At 35.2% G+C, this 19,568-nt stretch overlaps 2 protein-coding genes across 2 annotated transcripts; both read right to left on the reverse strand.

Moving 5' to 3' along the window:
* Nucleotides 1-7,576: 7,576 nt before the first annotated feature.
* LOC104593637 (uncharacterized) lies at nucleotides 7,577-8,704 on the reverse strand. The gene has a single exon (XM_010253597.3). It carries the CDS (start codon nucleotides 8,702-8,704, stop codon nucleotides 7,577-7,579), a length of 1,128 nt encoding a protein of 375 aa, XP_010251899.1.
* A 10,007-nt stretch (nucleotides 8,705-18,711) lies between these two features.
* Nucleotides 18,712-19,497, reverse strand: LOC104593729 (uncharacterized). Its single transcript, XM_010253687.1, has one exon. The coding sequence runs from the start codon at nucleotides 19,495-19,497 to the stop codon at nucleotides 18,712-18,714; it is 786 nt and encodes a 261-aa protein (XP_010251989.1).
* Nucleotides 19,498-19,568: the final 71 nt, after the last annotated feature.

Here is a 19,568-nt window from a genome sequence, read left to right on the forward strand (position 1 = left end):
AGGCCCACTGCTTTCAGTACGTCTTTTGATGATCGTCACTTGAATATTTGTCTAGTGCCTCTCCCCTTGATTTTTTTTTTTGAATATTTTAACCTGTTACCCGTCTAGCTCTAAAAACATACCTTATTTGCTTACCAATACCAGGGAAATTTTGCAAGCAATCAGAGAAACCCAAATAGAGCAGCTTGGTTGATTGCTGCTTTCATGTCTTACTCTAGATACTGTTTTAAGGGAAACCTGTGATTCAGATTTTCCTTTCTATCACTATCATCATTTCCTCCGTCTATGGTTGTATATAACTGTATGGTACCATTTGTTTTCAACTATAAACAGTTATTTGCCTGTTTGTATTGGTCAACCAAAACGTTTCAGGTAGAAAAAGCAATGGTACCAAACTACCAAATACAACTAAAATTTCATCCACCATGACCTCTCTCCCCATTGGGCATTCAGAGCTCGGCCTTGCGCCATGCCTTCTTAAGTGGCAAGGGAAGAAGCAAGAATTTTCAAGGGGGAATCGTGCAGGACAGTGTTGAGTATCTAGCAAGGTTACCATTGTCACTCCTGTTGGAAGTCTTTGCAGCCATGGACACAGGCAGTGATTTCTTTTGGACTCAATGCCTGCCTTGTGAGAGGTGCTGTAACCACCTTGCTTCTTCTCTCTATCCTGCCTTGATCCTTCAAGCTGCCACTGTGATGACTAAGGCATCTGTAACCATGAATATAACTCCGCCGATTTGGAGGCACATTCCGGTTGGCAACACTGTCGTTGGCAGTGGATACAACAGTATCACCTTTCCTGGCAGAGATACTGGTGTGCTTGGACTTCCAGTTTATAACTCATCTTTGATCTCTCAAATGATGTTCACCATTGAACCTAAGTTCTACTGCTTTGGAAACTGTAGTAATCCAACCTGAAATCATTTGCATAGGGATGATGAGGCTTGGGATTCGAGTTCAGATCTGCGCCCCACAAGGGGATGCCCCACAGCACATCCTCGCTGGTATTGAGAACATCTCCCGATGATAGTACCAGAAATGATGATGTCATCATCGGGAGATGTTCCCAATACACGGCGGAGATGTTCTGTGGGACGTTGTGGGGTGCAGATGTGAACTCTTGGGATTCCATCAGAAATTTTCAAGATGGACCCAATGGACAAAGAAGGGGTAATCATAGATACAGGTAAAATGAAGTCATTTTTAGCAGAAGTTGCAAAAGCAGTGGAACAGACAAGGTGGACTTCTGAGAGATGTTAAGAGGGATCAATAAGCAGGATATCCAGGAGTGAAATTCCATTTTGCAGGTGACTTGGATCATTGGATGTGGTGCTACACAGTTGGAATGTGTTCTTTCAATCAAAAGGAGGTTGTTGCCTTGCACTCTTGCCTATTGCTCATGGTTTACCATCAAACCTTGGCAATTTATTTCAACAGTTCTACAGTATAAACCATGACCTTGTTAGCCTTGTGATTCCTTCAGTCAAATTGACTTGATCTTATTGAATGAGGTTAGAGTAGTGAAGTTTTAGGCAAAGTTGAGAATGATTCAGGAAGGAACAATCCAACTAGGAAGAATCCTGTATCTGAAACCAGCTCCAGATTAATGGATCCAAACCTGGGGTGTGGAAGGGCACACGTATTGCCAAATATTTCTTGTTTATTTTATTATTTTTCAGGTATGTCTAAATGTCACCTCTTGTTTTGGGTCTTGAAATTTCTATATACTATGTGATGAAAATGTTATGCAGAGAAGTTGCAGAATTTTAACTAGGGGCCAGTTTTTCAACCATGCACATGAAATGGTCACAAAGATGTGGAAACAAAAAGGGTACTTTTAACACCAAAAATCCCATTATAGAAGAAATCACTTTCAATCAGAGACAAATTTCACCCCTGGCTTTTGGTTTTGATTTTTGAAACTTTTATGGAATCTGTTTGTGTGTGATGAAATTATGCTGTGGAGAAGGTTTAGAATGTTAACCAAGGACCAATAACAAGCATGAAAATGAAAAAGTCATCAATGATATTGAGACAAGCTTTGGTAATAAAAGAGAATATATTGGTCAAAATCTTGAATAAGAGTCACAATTAGCCAAAATTGCAGCAAAGAAACTAGTAAAAATTTCGTTATAGAATGAATCACATAACTCTAAACCTATTTTGAGGCCTGAAACTTGAGTGTTCCTAAAGAATTAGGAGATAACTGAAACATCTTTTCAACACAAGGTATGATTAAAATGGGACAATAGATAAAACGAAATGAAAAGTCAAAGTAAGAGTGCCTGGATTATGAGGAATTTTTATTAAGTGAGATGCCAATATGAAGTTTCTAATCAATGAATTTCATTAAGTTGATCTTATTTTTAAGATGAGAGTACATTTCAAAACATTATAAAGTCACAATATATGACAAATATAGGGCATAAATACAAACCTAGAACAACATGCTTCCAACTTAAGTAGCTTTTTTAGATCTAGTTAAAATACACAATTTGTGCGAGTAAAACTGATCTCATATTCTAGATCACATACCCTACAAATCTAAGATCACTCACATGATGTCTGAATTAATTGGACCTAAGCATGAATGGTTTTGGAGGAATCACCATTGCAGATTTCATTAGCCTGCTTAAGTGTCCGACATATCTCAGTTTCTCTCATTCAGTGTTTAGTGGATGAATCCCCTTTCATCTTGGCAATCTATTTAGCTTACTTTACCTTGATCTCAACATGGGTCCAAGTTTCAGTTATGAACTGGAGGTGGACAACCTTCAACGGCTCTTTGGCCTATTTGTAAATATGTTTATTTTCTATGTTTTAATATGAAGCTTAGTACTTTTTTTATGAGGTTTACAGATAATTATCAATGAAAGACGGTTGCTGGTTGCTATGGAACCTAGGGAATTACCCTAGGATTCATGGTTTCTATCCACCACCTAGGCAACAAGGCGCTCTCCTATCACCTTGGCACCTTCTCTTCTGGAGTTACACTTGCCTATTGTCAACTTTACAATTTCCCTTGGAGAAGGTGAAGTAGGTATGCTAGCTGATGTATTGGTTTGTTTTATTTCCTAGTCGCCACCGAAGGAAATCCAAGTGGCAATAATTTCTGGAACCCAGTGGTAGACAAATTCTCTAAGAAAATAGTTACTTGGAAGATGTACCTTTCCTTGGGGGGTTGCATAACATCTATGATACTGAAATACCCACACAAGGGTTCTGTATTGTATTGGATACTTCAATGTTTAGTGTAATTTTAATATCTAATATCATATCCAGCTGTATCCAGGTGACACAGCATAACATCAATCAAATCAATTCTAAGCTATCCTACCTGACTTTAGGATCTCAGCTCTAGAAGCTAAGAGACTTGAAAAGATTACAAGGTATCACCACATCAATTGTGTGAAGATTGAGTAGGTTGGTGGAAAGGAACTCTGCTTTAGTGGGCATGTGGTTGTGAAGATTCATATTGGACTCAGATAAGCTATGGCACAACGTAGCTGTAATCATGCATGACATGACAGGAAATGGGTGGATGATGGCTTGGCTGGAAGAGCCTCCCTAGCCTCTCTTTGGAAGGCCATTTTAGGTTTACTTCCAATTTTTAGAACAAAATTTTGGGAAGACGTCCGGTGGAGTGACAGACCCTTGAAAGACCCTTTCTTCTCATATATTCCATCTCTTCCTGCAAAAGTGAATGCCTCTCATTTTGTATCTAGTTCCAAGTTGGGTTTGTCTTAGCATTTAGGTTTACAGAGAGGCTTGTGGGACTATGAAACATCAGAAACCCTAGACCTGGTTAATTTGTTAAAAGGTACATTTTTGGATCATTTAAAACCTGATACATATGAACTCTAAACACTCAGTCTTCTTGTCTTACGGTGCTTCTTTGAAGTGGTTTCTTCTAACCCCACAGCAATGCGATCTTATCTATTTTTTATTGGCAAGCTTATCTAGTAAAAGGCAATTTCGTATATTGCAATTCCACCTAAGGATAGGGCATTCTTCTTTCTTTCTTGAAGTGTACGCCTCAGAGGCATCCACATCTCCAGCGTACACCTTACGGCATTTTTTGAGCACATTGCTTGGAGGTGTGCCTCCAGGAGTACGCCTCTCGCACTTCTGGTGTTTGTTGCTTCTCAAGTGCTTTCTTTGTAATGCAAACTATAAATCTACCTTCCATCCATTGATTTCCTGCTTACTTGTCTCTTGTATTTGGGAGTGATTCTTTTCATTCTTTTGTTGCAAGTAGACCCCCTAGAGATGTAGCAAATCTATTTAAACCATCATTCTTCACACTATCAAAGAAGATGGGGAAGATAATGTGGAGGTTCACAAGGAGAACAATATTATGGTCTATATGGGAGGAGAGAAACATGAAAATATTCAAAGATAAAGACAAAGGACACTGTTATTAAAAAAAAAAAAAAACTCTTGATTAGAGTGATCTATGGAAATTTCTACATGGCTATTGTCTTCAACTAGAGCCATCACCACATGGATTGGCATCCCCTAGATCCCAACCAAGTAAAGTTAAAGTTTAATGGTTGTAGTATGAGAAACCCTGGTAACTCAGGCATCGGAAGAGTATTCAAGAGGAAAGATGGGACCTTTGTAGCATGTCTCATGCAAAAAGGGAGGTTTCAAGCATGCCTCATGCAAAAAGGGAGGTTTCAAGCATGCCTCATGCAAAAAGGCGTTTTAGGCATACGCCCCAGAGGCATCAACACCTCTGGCATATGCCTCAGAGAATTTTGGGGGTGCCTTACCTGGAGGAGCGCCTCCAAGCATATGCCTCTCATGCCTTTTAAAACACTGTTTCAAGGTTGTAGTGGGATGGATAAGGAAGGATTATCTAGGTTTATGGCAATACAGGCATATTTTGAAGAAAGTTGAACAGTTATCAAGAGAGAAGGAAGCACTGCCACATGGGATCAAAGATAACAAAGCACACAGGGTTGGTAGCAGGGCTAGCTCAACACTAGGATGTAACCAGAACTGCACATATTGATCTTTCCAATAAATCAATATAGATCAAAAGTTAACAACCACAAAGATGTCATAAAGCAAATATGTATTACAAAAAATTTAACATTTATGAATGAAACAAGAAGAAAATTTATTTCCCACAGAAAAGGGGGGAAAGAGAGATCAATTCTCAGGGCAGCAGCATATGATCTAATCTGTAAAAGGCAAGCAAAGTAAGGTAATGGGACCATAAAATTTACTTATAAAGAAGGAATTTCATTAAATTAAAAGAAGGTACTTGGTCATGCCAAACCCAATCTTTCCCTTACTAAATAAAAGATAAGGAATTTCATTAAATTAATAGAAAATTGTTTGTCTGATCAGATAAGGAATTACTAAATAAAAGATCATGCCAAACAATTCCATACTATAACAAGTCTCATCCCAATCTTGCTAATCCATCCAATGATCACCCTAAAGGAAAACTACATGCTATTTCAAAACCCCATCACAGTGATTTCATTGTCCGTACTTACAGAACTTTTCTTTCTCCACACAACTGTCTAATCAGATATTGACCTGTATCTTTAAGTTGGGAACTCAAGTTAGCATTAATGTTTTAAAATGCGGAGGCATGACGCGAGGCGTTCCACTACCTAGAGGTGTGAGGCATAGTTCAGAACGTAAGAGGCGTAAGCCTCCCGAACACAAGGAGGCATAAGCCTCCTTAAGAGGAGGGGGGTCAAGAGGAAGGGGAGGAGGAAGAAGTGGAAGGGGAATCTCATTTTTTCTTTATTTTTAATAAAAATCTTTTATCTTAAGGGGGATCTCATGCCAGACCACTTTCTTTCCCCTTCTCTTTTCTTCCCTTCCCTATCCTTTTCTCTTTTTTTTCTTCTCTTTCTTTCTTTTTCTTTCCCTTCCCTTTCTTTTCTTTTCCTTTCCTTTCCTTTCCTTTTTTTTTTTTTCTTTTTTCTTCTTTTCTTCAGTCTTTTTATATCAGGTGTGCATGAAGCGTATGCCTCTAGCACGCCTGACGCCTCATGAAAAAAGCGCATGAGGCGTAAGCCTCTTGCACCTGAGGCATATGCCTCAAAAGTGTCAGCGCCTCTGGCATATGCCTCAGGGCGTTTTGGGAGTGCCTCGCCTAGAGGCATGCCTCCAGGTGTATCCCTCCCATGCCTTTTAAAACACTAGTTAGCATCTAATGCTCTAATTCTCCAGGAATAATTAAGATAGGGTCTAATGATAAGCATGAGTAGCATTAGCAGTATAGCAAATGTACATCCACTATGCATCACAGACTTTCAGAAGCAACATAATACTGACCTTTTCAGCAATAATGCCCATACTAGCCCATGAAGGAACAATGAAAAATATTATCCTTTTCAGTTGCCTGAAGCATAAGCCCCTATACAATGTAGGGAGCTATTGTTGCTTCCGACCTGTGTTGACGACTGATGCAAATTCAGAGCTTAGAGCAGAATCCATTGATTAATCCTTTTCCTTCTTTTTTTTTGATGAATAACACATTGACTAATCCTCCATAATAGTCCTGCTGTCCAACCACATGCCCTTCCTGGCCTCTCCCCAGTATGACCCTTTTTATGCCCAATTGTTTCTCATGATGAACTTGAATAAGTGTAAGCTCTGTTACTAGACCATAACGAGGCTGCCTTTGCACTCTGTTCTGAGAGCATTAGGCATCGGCTGGTCATCCTGCCGAGATGAATTGTATGAGTAACTGTTTAAGAGAAGAGGAGAGAGAGAGAGGGAGGGAAGGAGGGAGGGAGAGAGTATTTATTTCCACCACACATTACTGGCAAATAAAGAAAATCACCAGTAAAATGGGAAGACACCAGCATCTTTCTGGAAGCAGCTAAAGGTGCAATGGTTAAAGTAGAATTGCCAGCATCCGTCATAAACTGGTAGTTTCAACCACCAATAAACACCAGGCTACTTTCAGTACCTACAATTTGGGCTACACCTTTCCTGCATCTTAATTTGTCCCAAGTCTTCCTGGAACACTCCAGAAAGCTGGCCAGAGAAATGGTCTTTCTAGTTGTTAAAACAGCTTGTTCTTCTCAGGCAAGTATTTTTAATGCTACAGTGCTACCATCATCTTGCCTCAGATCAGAAGAAGACTAATTTAATAGGGACATGGAAAACTAAAACATATGACATGATAAAAAAGAAACATCAGGTGCAGGAACTACAATGAATGGAGCTATACCCTAAAATAATAATCATATGAAGATAAACTACAAAAAATAACTCATAGCAACAAACAAGCCAAACAAATTAAGTGAATGATAATATGTATACTTTCAATCAGTAAGTACAACTATGAAGATTAGATAGATATGTGGGCAACCCTGTCTGCTTGAGTGCTTGTTGTATTATTTGATTTCAGCTTAATAAAATTTCACTTTACCTTCTTCGGGAAAAAAAGGAAAAAAAAAAAAAAAAACAGTAACTACAAGAAGATTCAATGGATATAAAATGCAAACCAAAATTTCATATTCAATTCTTTTCATTCTACAACTTTTGAACTTCACTCCACCATCAATATCAGCTCTTTTTTCGTAAGTAACCATTAATATCAGTTGGAGATGCAACCATGATACACATCCATCAAATATGGAACTTGGTCTAAATTCTTATTCACATAAGTTGCAAGGAAACTTGACTTCTTACGTAAAATTGCTGCAATGAAATTTGTGTCGCTGCGTATCAGCTTCTTTGAATGCAAAACCTTTAAAACCATATACCTTGGCTTAACCCATGTATCTAACGCATGCATAATAAGCTTAGGGTGTGAAATTATCAGTGAGGGCTCCAACTTCATGGTGTTGACAAAGAAATCCATAGCTCTATTGAGCTTCTTCTCTGAACATGCCAAACAAAATGGATTTTGCTTAAAAGCCAAAAGGATCTGTTCTTCAGACCACCCAAAGCTCTTAAAAGCCTCCATTTTTCTGTTCCATGTTGACTCACTCATTGAAGTCATTACATGAACAGAATGTAAAAACATGGTAGAACTTGGTGGGATGCCCAACTTCTTGACAGTCCTGATGATACTGGGCATCCTGTCTGTGCTCTGCATTACAACCCTGGGTTGGGTCATGATCAGTTTAGAGATATTGGCGATAGCTACCCCTTCTCTAATTAAAAGAGAAACATTAGGTTCAAGAGTTTGCTTCAGAGGGAACGTCAAGATCCATGACGAGCGCCTTATTGCTGCTAGAACCTTCTCTTTGGTCTCGAGATATGTCTTGAGGATTTCATACGAAGGCTTCAAGTGATCATCCAAACTTCTGAAGAGAATGGACGGATTGGAGCTTAGCATGTTAGGTAGAGCTGAACCTGAGAAGCCGATATCAAGGAGGAACTCTATCTTGGGCTTGAGGGTTTCCTCTAAACTAGATTGGAGGACGCTAGGGCGCCTGGTTAAGAGTTTCACGATGTGGGTTTTGGAGAAGCCATGGGATTTGAGGAAGGAAAGAATAGAGTCGTGCTTGTGTGAGCACGATTCGTCGAGTTGGATCTTTTGGGATGTTGAGAGAGCAGTTTCTAAGGGGAACCCACATGAGTTTATGAGGTATTGAACTGTGAATGATGATGTTTTATCTGCTGAAACTCTTGCACTTGTTACTGTTGTGAAGAATTTGGGAGATGGGTGTTGTATGAGATGCAAGTACAGTAACAGTTTATATGAAAACCGAGACATTTGAATCTTGTGAGGGAGAAAAGATAAAATATCAAAGATCAAAGAAACCCAGACCCAGAGCGCTTTCTGGGTGAAACAGAGAGTACCTTCTCCAACTGGCTCTTCTTGTGATTTCAGCTGCAACGAGTTATGACTCACTACAAACCACTTAACCTAAAGGCGTTACTAGCAGACTATTTACTTAACCAGAATCTGACATGAGTAGATTAGGGTTGGTATTCATTCATTCCACACATGCTGATTATGAATTTATGAGTATCTTCTGTTTTGCCCTTATTCAACCTGTGTTGGACCTGCAGGTTAATACTTAATACAAATCATGTGCCAATGGAATTAATGAATGATTAATGTTGCCATTTCACTTCCTACACAATTTCTTATTTCCATGCTTTTTTCATCTTCATCCTAGATACTTATGGAACATTTTCCATTTGCAAAACACCACTTGAATTGAAAAAGAAAAGAAGAAAAATCATTGGAAGGAGAGGAAGAATGCATTTTTCTTTCTTTTCCTTGAAATAAAGAAGAGTGCAATTTTCATTCAAGTAAATTTATATATTTTGGCATTTGAAATGCAATGATATTTTGATTTTTTTTGGGGATCTGTGATGCTTTCCCTTGTTAGTATATCCAGGATTTTCCTCAAAACATGAGAAATTTCCAAAAATCTTTAAAAAATAATTTATTTTAAAGGGTTTTGATGGTAGAAGAGAACTATAAGATGAATCTATAAATGATCTATCAAACCCATTGATCTATCAACAATTTATGTAAAAAGAATATTTTTTTGGTAATTTATGTAAATAAAAATAATAAAAATAGAACAATCATCTTAAGAATTAAAATTTAAGAATTGCATATGGTATGATATTTATCTTAGAAATTCAAATGCATATGATATACTTTTAAAATTATTAGTTAATAAATTAATTTACTATAAATAAAAATATATTTATTAATTACAACTATATATATATATATACAAATTTAAATTAACTTAAATTGATAATTTTTAAGAAGCCATCTAGCCATTAGCTAGCATATTAAGAATTTGAGATTTAATTAACTTATATCTTTGATGATATACAAAAGTAAAAATAATAAAAAATTAGAATAATTGATTTAATAAATAAAATATAATTGTTGCATATGATTTGTGTCTTGGATTCTTGGGCTTATGGATCTTCTAGAATTCCATGTAACTAATATGTATTTTAGATTAATTATATACAATTATTAATTAGCAATCTAACTTAAATAAATAATAAAATATTAATGGTTTTATATATAATTATTAGTAAAGTTATTCATTGTATGACATCTACATTTTTAGTAAATCCATACAGAATGTCTTGATATATTGATTGTAATGTATCTCTTTGTATAAATTTTTAAAGCATGTGTTTCCTATGTATTTGTAACCCGTTCAAAGTCATTTTAACCCTAAATTTATTAGTTATTAATTTATATGTGAGATTTATAAGAGTTCTATTAATGTTTCAATGTTTTTTGAGCCATTGACGTTTCAATGTGTGTCAAGACCTTTTCACCATATCCAATGCATTCCAACTTTACCAATATAGTTCACAATAGGGGTGTTCATAGGACCGTTTTATTATGGTTTGCTGTGGTTTCTAATATGGTTTGGGGACTTTGAACCCTTCTATGAAGAGGAACCTTTGGTACAGTGTACTACCAGTTTGGGGTGTTAATAATGGAATATATTAACAAGTATGACCCAAACAAGTATGGATTTAGAAACATTTAAATAAAGAACAATGGGATATAATTTACATATAAATCTATTAATAAAATTGCAATAAAGGATAAATCAGTTTATTGTTGACAATTTAAATATGTACAATGTATAACAAAACCAAAAACCTTAAGAACAAGGTAAAATAATCAATTAAATAAATGTAGTAAAAAACAATAAAAACATTCTCATGTAAAACATATAATTGAACATTCTACTATAAAAAAAACATGCATACATAAACATATAATTAAAAAAATAAATAAATCATAATTTTTTTTTGTTCAAAACTCTAAAAATGGTTGATATTTTACCTTTCTCTTGAGTCCAAAATCAAGTCCTTGTTCAGTTGTTCCTATACTTCTGGTTCCTCAGTGTTTAATGTTTACAATTGAACACAAGTTAGAATTCAAAGACAGAGATAAAGGGGTTAGGGCTTTTCTTTTTCAAAGAGTAGAAGGAATGAGATGGAAAGATGAGAGAGATATTCTAGTAGTCAACGACAAGTCGGTGACAATTGTGGGAATGGGGCAGATATGGTTTGGTTGAATAGAGGAAGAGAGTTTCTGGTTTCCTAGGTTAGGGCTTTTGTAAGGGTTGGAACTTGGAAGAGAGAGAGAGAGAGGAACTACGATGATGGTGGAGTGGCTAGAGGCGAGTCAGCAAAAATGTTTTGAGGTTTTGTTTTTTGAGATGAGAGAGAGGGCGAATGGACGTCGGAGTGACCAACAACCGGTGACGATGTACATAGAGGGAGGGATGGCTTTAGTGTTCTGTTGAGGAAGAAAGTGAGAAAGAAAGGGGCTACGGTTAGGGTAGACCTGTTCATGGGCCGGCCCGGCCCCGGTCCGACCCCCGGACGGGCTTGAACAGGCTTTTTGGCCCGCGGGCTTAACCTCGGGCCAAAAAGCCCGACTCGCATAAAATTCAAGCCGGGCTCGAGCTTTACCAAATAGACCGGCCCGAGCTCGGCCCGGCCTGACCTATAGTTAAACCTAAGTAAACCCGGCTCGACCTATAGTTAAACCTAAGTAAAAACCCTATGTGATGTCCATTTGAATAAATTTTTTGATTTGAGAAGGTTGTTGATTCACTTGTAGGCCCATTGTTCATTTAAATAGGGGAAAAAACATCTGAATTAAAATAGATAATGTTTATTTGAATAGGGAAAATTTTGATTTTCTTTTATTAGGTCGGGGTTCGGGCTCGGGCTTGGGCTTCGGGCTTTTATCAGGGCCGGGCTTGGGCCCAAGTTCTAGGCCCGTTGGTCGGGCCGGGCTCGGGCTCGGGCCTATTATTTTTCTGTTAATGGACACTAAAAGCCCGGCCCGGCCCAGCCCATGAACAGGTATAGGTTAGGGTATCAAAGAGAAGAGAGGGAAGTCTTTAGTTTTGTCTTTATTCTTTACTCTTTTTATTTTTTTTTTATAAAATAAACACTTTGATTATATATTTATAATTTAAATTCTAAAATATTTGATATATATGTATGTATATATATATATAATTATATATTATATTATATTATATTATATTATATTATATTATGTTATATTAATATGGTTTACAATTTGGTTTGGTTTGGTTTATAAAATTTAATAAACCAAACCGAAACTATAAACTGTATTTTTCAAAATTATGAAACCGAACCAAATTGTTTTTATTATAGACTGAACTAAACCACAAATTCAGTTTGGTTTGGTTCGATTTTACGGTTTGAATGGTACAATGAACACCCCTAGTTCACAATACTGTTGGATATAAGGTTGAGTATAGGCTAAGTGAATTGGTTCAGGTTGAGGCAAATTCACACTGAACCTAATCCTTTGACCCCCTAAATCATAGTTTGCTTATATTCTATAATGTGTTATCTAGCTTGTCATGCCATGGCACCTTAATTTTATTTCTCTCTCTCCCTAGCTTGAAACTATGTTTGGTTCCGTTGTATTTGTAGTGCAAATTTCATTTGCACTGGTGTAAATGTATGGGAGTGCAAATAAGTCGAGTGTTAATTCTGGTTTACTTTTGCTCCAAATGAAGTGTCATTTGTTTGTGAAAAATAAAATAAGAAATAAATTGGTGTGGAACCACCTTATATGCAAGAGAATGGAGGTAGGAGAAGAGTTAGTTACTTGGAAGTGAGGTAGGAAGTAAGATGGTGTTGTTTCCCACTTTATATGAGAGAGAATTGAGGTAGGAGGAAAGTGATGCCAATTTTGCAGAAACACAAAATTTACACTGTTAATGAGTATAAATGAAACAAAAAAAAAATACAAATTTTGTATCAAGTAAGAGTGAAAATCATAATTACTAACAAATAGAGGCAAAACTGAATCATATACAAAATTTGTATCTAGTTCAGATTTGCACAGCAACCAAATGCAGCATTAACTTATTTGAAGCTGTTTTTGTCCTTAAACTTTGATAAATGCACAAATATGACAAAAAACTTGTAATGAAATATTCATGAAAGTTTCTATAACATGTGACCAAGTGGTATTGAAGAATTTCCAAATACAACATTTACTATGAGCAAGGGTATTGTTCACAAAGTTGGATATGGCCAAGTTAGAATCAGTTGGATGTTATAGATGGACTTGGCAGACCCAATAGAATAAAATCAAACCAACCCAATTATATAGGTCCTACGTCTGTGTTACATGTATTAAAAAATAAGGTTTGTATTACATATATTACTAAAAAAAATCTGTATTACACGACTCAATTACAATTGACTCGATGTTGATTTTGTATATGGTTATATGTATGTATTTATGCTAATATATTATGAAAATAGCCCCTATGGTTTAACGTCTATCTTATTATATACTTGTAATATTAAGTTTATTATTGAACTAGATGTTAAACTTAGAGCTGCAAACTATACACGCCTCATTGGGTTAGACCCAATAGTTTTGATTAACAATTGGGTTGGTTTCATTTAATTATTTATAGGGTTTGGTTCGGGGTTGGTCATTTTGGCCTGGCCAAGCAGTTTACAAATTTTAGGGCCGGGCCGGGCCTGGGCCTAATACTTCAAGCCCAGTGCACCCGCATATATTTAAATATATGTATTTTATACATAATGTATGCATATGCATATATGTTAGTTTTGTTATATTATATGTTTTATATATTTAAATATTACAATACTATACTTAATATAATATTATATGTATATACTATGCCATTTAATATAATATTTTATATATAAAAGATATAGGTCAAGCCCGGCTTATGCCTAGGCTATAGGTGGTGTTTGGTATAGTGGCACCGGCTCAGACCTAGTTTAGTTTAGGATTGGTTATGCACATTTAGGTGGTATTTGGTATAGTGGTGTTGTGTTGACATTGTATTTTGATTTGATCCATGCAAATTTGTTTGAGAAAGAATCCCATGTAAATCCTATTTATATTTAACCCCTCATCCATGTTTATAGCTTGACATCATAATCCTTGTTTATTAGCTTTTGGCTCCCTTGAGAAAAAACCTTGGCTCTACCCCTGTTTTTTTGCTTTGAAAACAATAGCAAAATTCAAGAACATTTTTTTTCTAATTTGGTGATTCCAAAAACAAATGAAAACATTTGTCCGTGTATGAAAGTATAAAAAGCAAAAGTGTGTTTATATGAGGTAGTTTTTATTTAAAAAAAAAATGAAGTAAAAGTACAAAAGTACAAAAATAATCTTTTGATAGTTCATGATTTTTACCTTTTTCGCATACTTTATACTTTCTAAAATGTATATACCAACTAGACACGGTATTTATATACTTTACCGCATGACAATATATGGATGCCATATGAAAGCATATATACATCAATGTATTCATGACATGTATGTATGACAGCATATATAAAAACCATATGCCAATTGACGATAATCAATGCCAACTATATGCCATATGGTAGCATTTATGAATACAATGTGGCATTTTGAGTGTAATCAAATGACAAATATATGTCACATGCTATTATATATAAATGTTATATGACATTTGAATGCAATCACATCCTAATATATAGGGAGAGAGGGGAATAGAAGTATAGAACGAGAGGGCAGCACATGGAGGGAAAAAAGAAAAGAAACATTGAATTTTATTTGCTAAATCTTAGTATTGATGCTTTATCAATATATAAGGAAAATATTGATATCTGAAAAATATAATCTGATCGGATACCAGCTTTATGATACTGATTGATTGTTTTTATAAGTGAAAATACTATTAACAGAAATAAGAAATAAATTGTTCAGTACAACCGGGGGATACTGATTGATTGGTTCCAAGTTTTTTCGATATCATGTCTTTTCGGTTTATAGTTGAACCCCACTGGGATAAGTATTTCTGTGCTTGACTGGGGCTTAAAATTTTACGTATACAAATTCTACATTAACGAAATTCAACAAGTGACTAATATTATTATCCAACATAATATAAAGATAGTTTTTTATGACCCTTAACCCCTTGTAAGTTGTTTTAAACACACAAACAACCCCTTTGCAATATTCTTCCACGTGCGAGCTCCTATTTTCTATTAATAATTACTGATTATTATAATAATTACTAATTATTACAGTAATTAATTATTGTAATTTAATAGTTACTGATTATTACAATAATTTAATAAATATATAATTAGTGATTATAATTAATAATTATTGTTATTATAAATATTGTTAATAAATTTAGTAATTATTGTTATATTAAAAATAATTAAAAATGTTATTAAAAGTATTTTTATTAATTATTTAATAAAATATTATAATTACTGACTATTATTGATAAATACTGTTAATTTAATTTAATTTTGGTAATTATTAATTTAATGAATATTGTTAATAAATCCTATTCATAAATTTAATAACTACTGTTATATTAAAAATAACTAAATGATATTATTAAAACTATCATTAATGATTATTTAATTAAATAGTATAATTACTTACTATTATTGATAAATGTTGTTAATAACATTCTGACAACCGACAGTTTAACCGTCCAATTCGAACAGATAGCTCGTTCTGACAACACAACTTACAAGCAAAAAATTACGGAACCATTTTGGCCACTGGTTTTCGGGTCGACGGTTCGATCATCCGGTTCGAACAGATAGTCTGTCTGACAACAAAATTTATAGGCAAAAAATTAAGTTTGTGAGGTCCATTAAGTAGTATCATACATGTTATGTCATTTGAGCGTGTGACACATATGGCCCGAAAATGGAACCGTTTTGGCCACTGGTTTTTGGATCGATGGTTCGACCGTTCAGTTCGAACGGACGACCTGTTCTGACAACAAAAAATTACAGAACCGTTATGGCCACCGATTTTTAGGTTGACGGTTCGATCGTCCGATTCGAATGGATGACCCATTATGACAACAAAAATTACAGGCAAAAAATTGAGTGTGTGAGGTTCATTGAGCAGTATCATACATGTTATGTCATTCGAGCGTGTGACTAATATGACCAAAAAATGGAACCATTCTGGCCACCAATTTTTGGGTTGACAATTCAACCGTCCGGTTCGAACGAGCGGCCCGTTTTGACAAAAAAAATTAAAAAAATAAAAAAACAGCCAAAAACCATTGAATGGGTCAACGGGTTGACAGTTTGACCATCGGGTCAATGGGTCGTTGACCGATTCAACAGTTTTTGGCTAGGGATGAGGTAAAACGAAATTGGTTGCTTGGATGGTTCCCGATTAAAAAAAAAAAACAGATGACCCATTATAACAACAAAAATTATAGGCAAAAAATTGAGTGTGTGAGGTCCATTAAGCAGTACCATATGTGTTATGTCATTCGAGCATATGATTCATACATCCTGAAAATGGAACCATTTTGGCCACCAATTTTCGGGTCAATGGTTCGACTGTTCAGTTCAAATGGATGGTCTGTTCTGACAATAAAAATTAAAAAAATAAAAAAACGACCAAAAATCATTAAATGGGTCAATGATTCGATCGCTTGGGTCAATAGGTCGTTGACCGATTCAACGATTTGTGGCTAAGGACTCATATTAGGATAAACGGAACCAATTGTCTGGATGGTTCTCAATTAAAAAAATAAAAAAACAGCCAAAAACCATTAAACAGATCAATAAATCAATGATTTAACTACTCAAATCAACGGTTCCATTCCAACCCCTCCGCTAGTTGTCAATTTAATTTGAATCTATCCATATGGAGACAGCTATGAATAAGCTATGGAAAAGACAAGTTTGTTGTTTTCCTCTCTTACTCTTGTAGGACATAAATGATTTAAGCTCAATGGGCTCATCTATGTTAGGGAATTGGGAAAATCATAAAATGCTCTCTCTCACATAGACACAAATTTAGAAGGGTGAGCAATTCAATTATTTTATTGGTATGAACAACTTAATTTTACTCTTTGTAATAATTCAACCACATTAGAAATATACCAGCCTTGTTTATTATTAAATCTATATTGTACTTAAAAAAAAAGGATTGGATCCTCATTAACAATCTCTCTCTCCCACACACACACTATTGTGCTTCATGACCCTCTCAAAATTTTGAAAAAGAAAAGATTTTATAAACATAAAAAATCATGACAAAAATACAATGATATTGGTATCAAGTGTTTCATTTACATTACAAAGTGAAATGTGTTGTATTCATTAATTGCATTACTATATTAATTACCCCATATAGGGCATGTTTATTGGTTCATTGAATGGAGCAAATAGACCCAAATTCCAATCCACATTGGTCTGGGTTGATTAATGACCAAATCCAAAAATGGATAATGGATTTGATATAGGTTTATGCCCATGGATCTTATTCGGATCTAAGATAGATATGGATTTGTGTAACACATTTAAGATCTTAACACCTCTATAAAATAAAGTAATTTTTTATATATTATAGTTACCTATTTACTTGCATATCCGGTAAGACTTTAGTTATATTTAAAATCAATTGACTTGTTAATTGGGTCGAACAGTTTGATGGCTTGACTAGTTCTAGGCCACTGATCCATCAATATTTTTTTAAATAAGTAAACAATTTAGGGGCTAAAATGGACCTAGAAACTTAACCAAATGACTGGGTCAGACCAGTTTAACTAATTGGATCAGTGATGGGTTGAAAACATTATATTGACAGTTGCTTTTATTTAACATGCTCTTGAAGGTGTAGTAATCCTTATTAATTGTTATTTCTTTGTACTTGTAGGAAACATAGTGGATTTTCTAGAGGGGCCCCTGTCACAAGGGAATGAGGGATGATGCATTTTTAAGAAGCTAACAAGATTTAGAGACCATTTGATAACAGCTGAAGTTGTGTTCTGAATGATTTATTGCTTTGTCTTAGTGGATAAAAATAATTAAGTAATAAATTAAATATTCTAGATTATAGTAAGTTATACAACTTCAGCTTCAGCCCTTAAGGAGCTCTAAACTTATTCACTAAAATCTTATTCACTAAAAGATAAAGCAATAAGTTTTTCAGTTTAACCATTTTAGTTGTTATCAAATGGCCCCTTAATTTGATACCTTATTTATCGGGCACCGATTCATTGAGAATTTTTTGCAATGTATGGGATGATGCATTTTTAAGAATCTGGTACCCTAGACAAACCAATATGTGCATTGCATAGATCCCTTCTAGTTATTCTTAATTAATAATAATTCGCAACCTGGTACATTTATTTCATAACAACAATTTAGACCAACCCCACTATATAACTAAGATAGGTTTAAAGATTTCAATCTTTGTATTCTTTTTTTTTTTTCTGTTCAGATAATATTTTATTCTTCATAAGAACATAGCATTGATGACTAGGAAGTGTCCTAGTGCTGTTTTGACTAATTATCATTAAATGAAGTCATTTAACAAGAAAAATCTAGAATTGCATAAAGCATCCAGCCACACATCGGAAATATCTACTGTATATGTTTGTTAAATTAATGTGGAGAATGGAGACATTTCCAATGTGCGCGACTGAATTTCGATGCATGCTTTCAGAGTGTGTACAGAGTTTTTGCTTGCAGAAAATCCTGTCGCCAAATATACTCCCATTAAATTAAAATCCTTAAGACCTTATCTAACAAAGCACAATTCAAATTTCAAAATGTAACTTTTAAATCAAATTAGTTAAACTAATAACCAAACTAAATAAAATCTTTACCACCAAAATAACTAACATTTCTGCTACTCATAAAATTTGAAGACCAACCATCAATAAAAATAGCTGGAAATTAAGTAAATAGAGGACACAACAATAATAATTAGAGCTTGAGGGACAAATCAACATCTTGCATGTCATTTTGATGAGTTTCTGCACTGCCAACTCCCAAAAGATACCCACCAATATCAGACACCCTATTAGCTGCAATGTTTGTTGAAACAAATGGGGAGCCTCTCAACAAGTTAACAAAAGCATTACCATCAAATCCATTCATTCTCATCCCACCTTCATTGCTCTGATGATCATCTATCCTCAGTCTAGGGACTAATATAGGTTGTGTGCTTACAATATTAGGTCTTGACAACTCACCATGGCCATACCTAAGATTCAAAAGAGACAATGGGTAGTGCTGCTTGTGAAACACTGATTTCTGACCTGCAGATGAGTATCCAAGACCCAGTAAAGATCTCTCACGTCTGTGAGCATTCTGATGCCCTCCAAATGCTTGTGGACTATGGAATGTCCTGTTACAGAAGAGACAAGTGAAAGATTTCCGCCCAGATGGTTTCTCAAACTGTGGTTGTGATGTCAATGTTGATGGCTGAGAAGAACCCACGTTTGAAGAGTCTATTGAGTTGCTTTCTTCTTTGGAACTTTCACCCATCTCCTCATTATGGAGCTTCTGATCAAGTAAGCCCTTTGGTTTCAGAATGGCTTCCAGTTCTTGCTGATCTGCTACTTCTTGAATCTCTTCTGTTTCTGCTACTACTTGAACCTTTGCTTTCTTCTTTTTCTCCTGCATAACTTCATCATATGGAGAAGACTTGGCTGATGATGCTGTCTCAGAAAAAGAGGTCTCTACCAAATCTTCCAATTCAGCAGCCATTTCGAAAATTCAATCTATGTTGTTGTGAAAGTGAAGTTGTTGGTTCCCTTTTAAAGACTGAAGATTTCTTT

The sequence above is a fragment of the Nelumbo nucifera genome, chromosome 7, assembly GCF_055504915.1.
Source record: "Nelumbo nucifera cultivar China Antique chromosome 7, China Antique-T2T, whole genome shotgun sequence".
In the NCBI taxonomy this organism is placed as follows: domain Eukaryota; kingdom Viridiplantae; phylum Streptophyta; class Magnoliopsida; order Proteales; family Nelumbonaceae; genus Nelumbo; species Nelumbo nucifera.

What these genes read in the sequence shown, in the direction of transcription:
- LOC104593637 (XM_010253597.3), bottom strand. Translation starts at nt 8,704, where the DNA reads ATGTCTCGGTTTTCATATAAACTGTTACTGTACTTGCATCTCATACAA.
- LOC104593729 (XM_010253687.1), bottom strand. Translation starts at nt 19,497, where the DNA reads ATGGCTGCTGAATTGGAAGATTTGGTAGAGACCTCTTTTTCTGAGACA.